Source organism: Lytechinus pictus, chromosome 15 (genome assembly GCF_037042905.1).
Source record: "Lytechinus pictus isolate F3 Inbred chromosome 15, Lp3.0, whole genome shotgun sequence".
NCBI lineage: Eukaryota > Metazoa > Echinodermata > Echinoidea > Temnopleuroida > Toxopneustidae > Lytechinus > Lytechinus pictus.
In genome coordinates, this window is record NC_087259.1 from 22,603,283 (window position 1) to 22,607,314 (window position 4,032).

Genomic DNA, 4,032 nt, shown 5'->3' on the forward strand with positions numbered 1-4,032 from the left:
AAAACTAACCGAATTTCTCCGCGAATGTTCCTGAATCCCTGTCGATTTTTTTTTTCGCCTTCGGGAGAACATATAATACGCCCGATTCCACCCGAATGCGTGTATTGTGATGCTGATTCTCTTCCGGTGTAACCCAGGCTTGAGACTGACACCTTACAGTATCTCTTGTGGTATTCATATTGCAGACAAGTTCATTTATGATGCAAATTTGCTCACTCATGTTAGGATGTGCGCATGATGCTAGCATGGCGCAAGTAATATAAATGCGAGCAAACCAACAGGCGGAAACAGGATGACTGAATAATTCATGTCCAATATACAGAAATCATTCCCAAACCATGAAGTTACCCAGGGTTGTTGGCTTCGCTATCCGTAGCGTCCCTGGAAACATAAATATAGTAAATGGATATCATAATGTCCTCATGGGGATCAAGGTTTCATTTATTTTTCAGACAGGTTGTCTGATCCCAGTCCTAAAGATGTTTTGATGTGGAGTTTACTGACCAGTCATCAATAAGAAGCTGGTGATTCTCTGTGGATCAAGTGGGTGGATAAGGAAAGATTGAAATCAAATAGAGCAAGATGGGAGCCTAGATTGAAATGAGAACTAAAATGGAAATAAAAAGGAATAGAAGAGGAATATCCACTGAATTGGAGACACTGAGGAAGAAGCAAAAGAGTTTCATTTCGCCTCGCCGATGATGGTTATTATTCCTTCGCAACAATAAATGGCCCCAAGAGAGTAGCATATACTCCCTGCTAATCAATTATGTTACTAGTATCAATCTCCTGCCAAATCGGTGATTGACCAATTAATATGGAGTATACGCACCGCGATACATGTTGGATTCAGGAACATAGGAAATGGATTGATAAAGCAAGACAAATGTTAAAGTACAGCAGGGAGGTCTTTGTCGATAACTGGTGAACCAGGACAGCAGTTTCGTCTTATCCTAAGTTTCGGAGCTGACGAAAAATCGCAAATTTGTCGGTTGTCCAGAGTCCAGGACGAAAATTGTGGTTTTGATTTGTCAATTTTGACAAAGACCTCTTGGTTGTTCATTGTCATGAAGGGCATTTGACAATACATTTTCTATGTTCTTGAATCCGTCGTGTGAACACTCACTAATGTCATTTGAAGTAAGTTGTCCATCCCTACTGGAAAGAACTCACTGTCACACAGTGTGTGCCGCAATGTGTTCACAGCGTGGAACAAAATATGAAATGGCCTTCACACTGTTAAATTTGAGCATTTCAACAGTGTGAATCACACATTCACATAGTCATCCATGTGAACAATCTGTAAACAGTACTGTCAAGGTGTCAGAGAGTGAATATATCTTCACACTGTTGAATTTGAGCATGTTAACAGTGTGAATAATATTTTTACATAGTCCACGGTCGATCATCTCTTTCATTATTATAAAATTATCATTAGCATATTGATACGTAGCCTATGTGAGTGAAGCGAGTATATCAACATAACAAATAACGCCTGACCATGCATGCACACGCCGCTTTGAGCGATGCACTTTGATATACATTGCTCTTTTATTTTACATTAAAAACGAAATACACTATTGATACCAACGTGTGGACAGTGGGCATGTTTGTTTTATTTATAACATATGAAAATGAGGGAAAGTACGTGAGGGGATAAAGTTATAACATGGAAAATGAATATGAAACGAACGCGAGTCAACAATACCAGAATATGTGTGTACAGTGTAAATCCTTGATGTATCGAATCGAGCGTCTAGACTCTAGATATTGTGCAGCTATAGCCTTCTTTGCAATATAGTATACATGATATAGTGTGATTCCTCTTAAAAAATAGCTATCTGAATTATTATATACATAGCACACTATATTACCTGGCACTTACATCCAATAAGCATCACGATTTTTTTTTCTTGAATACTCTTTTCTCTTTCTTTCTTTCTTTCTTTCTTTCCTTTTCTTTAATTCTTTGTTTCTCTATCTCTCTCTCTCTCTCCCTCTCTCTCTTCGATGACACCCTTTTTTATACTCTATAATGTGGAAATGGACCAATAGGCCTGTAAAGTCTCTCTTAGAGTCATCTACCGGAGCCACCGCCGCGGCAGATGAAGAACCTTGATGAATCCTCGCCTAAAATGAACGTTGGTCATGCCATAGAGGGCGGGATTTATGAGAGAGTTCAGGTACAGAAACCCACTAATTGCTTCAAAAACCGACGAAGAAACAATGTCATTGTGGTCTAGGATTAGGGTGGAGAGAATGACGTATGGTAACCAACAGATTACGAATGCTGCCACGATGGCAAACAGCATGACGGCAGCCTTTCGATGTCCTCTGAGGGAGTCTCTGCCTGATTGCTGACTTGTCTCAGTCCCATGGTCCGCCAATGTTTTATTTTGGAAGGAATCTCCTGCAACTGCCCGAGTTCCAACACGAGGAATGGTACCTGCAGAGGTTTGTTGAGATGGGGAAACTCCAGAAACCTCAAATTGGTTGTCCGTGTTTGCACACAAATAAGCATTTCCTTTAACATCTACATTAGCATTTTCTTTATCACTAGAACACTTCTCTTGTACTTCGTTGTTTTCCTTCTCATTGTGTGTACCAGAACTAGATGAAGATTCTCCTGCTTCCTGAAGTTTCAATTGGTGCAGGCCTTTAGGACCATCTTCTAAAGTCACCTTTTGACTACTTTTACAGCGGTCTTGTTTTGCTAATTGTTTTTTATCGAGCGATTTGTTTCTTCGTGGGCTGTTGTGGGAGCACGTCGTCTCGGATACTCGCCACGATGTATTCCTGATACCTCTGGATCTCTGTCGGATCTTCCAGAAGAGGCAAAAGCTGATGGAGAGTAGAAGCATAAAGGGAATCACGAATTCAAAGAATATCATGAAAAGTGATATGGGCTTATTGAAAGTGTATTCCAAGAGACACTCGGAATTGTAATTAACGGAATCACTTCCAGCAATGCCCGGCCAGGCAAATGCCAGGAAGAGGTAGATGCCGATGGTTGCTACCCAGAGAACAAAGATTACCCACATCACATGTTCACGCCTGACGACATTTTCCCGACTGATATTTGTGACGAGGAACAGACGGAAAGCAGTAACAGCCAGGATGAAAAGGCCTGGTATAAACGTCACCATGTAGTTGAAAGCGGTTAATATCTTACAGGCGATCTCACCGAAGGGCCAGTGACCTGCTGACATGATAGTAATGGTCAAAGGAAAGATAGATAACCCCACCAAGAAGTCCGCGATGGAAAGGTGGAGGATAAAAAGATGAGAGATGTTCTGCCAGACACGACGTTCTGTCCAGTAGGTTATCATGACTATGAAGTTAGAAAACATGATGGCAACTCCCAGGAAAGTATAGGTTACCATGCCCAAGATGGCTCCGATGTGCGATCCATCATCACCACTATTAGTCGGATAGCTGCTGGTATTGTGGTTCTCCATCATTGCAAGATATCGTAAGGTATGACCTATGATGATGAAAAGAAAAGAAAAGAAAAACATTCGTTATTTTTTATGTCAAATCATAGTTCGCTTATAGACTTTCGATAATGATCCAATGGCATTTTCCCCGACGACAGTTGTTGCAGTGTATATTGCTCAGATATGCAACGAATACCGTGGAAAATTCGTCACCGCATCGCTACACCAATTCGGTTTGGATGCTGTTGTTTATGATATTTCTAACTGGGGGGGGGGGGGGGGGCTCCCATTTTTTCTAACAAAAGATAATGTATGCACTGACATAGCAACGCACCTGGCTCATTGTCTTACAAATTGGAAGTGCTTTTATTCTTCTTTGGAAGCTCCCCGGTCATGGCCGCCAAAACTTGAAGTGATCTGAGATCGAATTCATCGAAAAAATGCTGTTGTCATGGTTGTAGTCCCTTGGGTGTATGACCATATGTAGGTCAATGCATAATTATTTACACTCTCTAAGAACGGGATGTAACAATTTGCTGAGCAAAGTTGCTGCTTAAAAAGGTGAGTAATTTCTTGGTCAATGTTGTGTTGAAAT

At 40.9% G+C, this 4,032-nt stretch overlaps 1 protein-coding gene across 1 annotated transcript; it reads right to left on the reverse strand.

Moving 5' to 3' along the window:
* Window positions 1-1,549: 1,549 nt before the first annotated feature.
* On the reverse strand, window positions 1,550-3,480 carry LOC129277174 (muscarinic acetylcholine receptor DM1-like). Its single transcript, XM_054913387.2, has one exon. The coding sequence runs from the start codon at window positions 3,459-3,461 to the stop codon at window positions 2,082-2,084; it is 1,380 nt and encodes a 459-aa protein (XP_054769362.2). The 5' UTR covers window positions 3,462-3,480; the 3' UTR covers window positions 1,550-2,081.
* Between the last annotated feature and the right edge of the window lie 552 nt (window positions 3,481-4,032).

Coding starts and splice junctions, on each gene's coding strand:
- LOC129277174 (XM_054913387.2), bottom strand. CDS start 3,461: ATGATGGAGAACCACAATACCAGCAGCTATCCGACTAATAGTGGTGAT.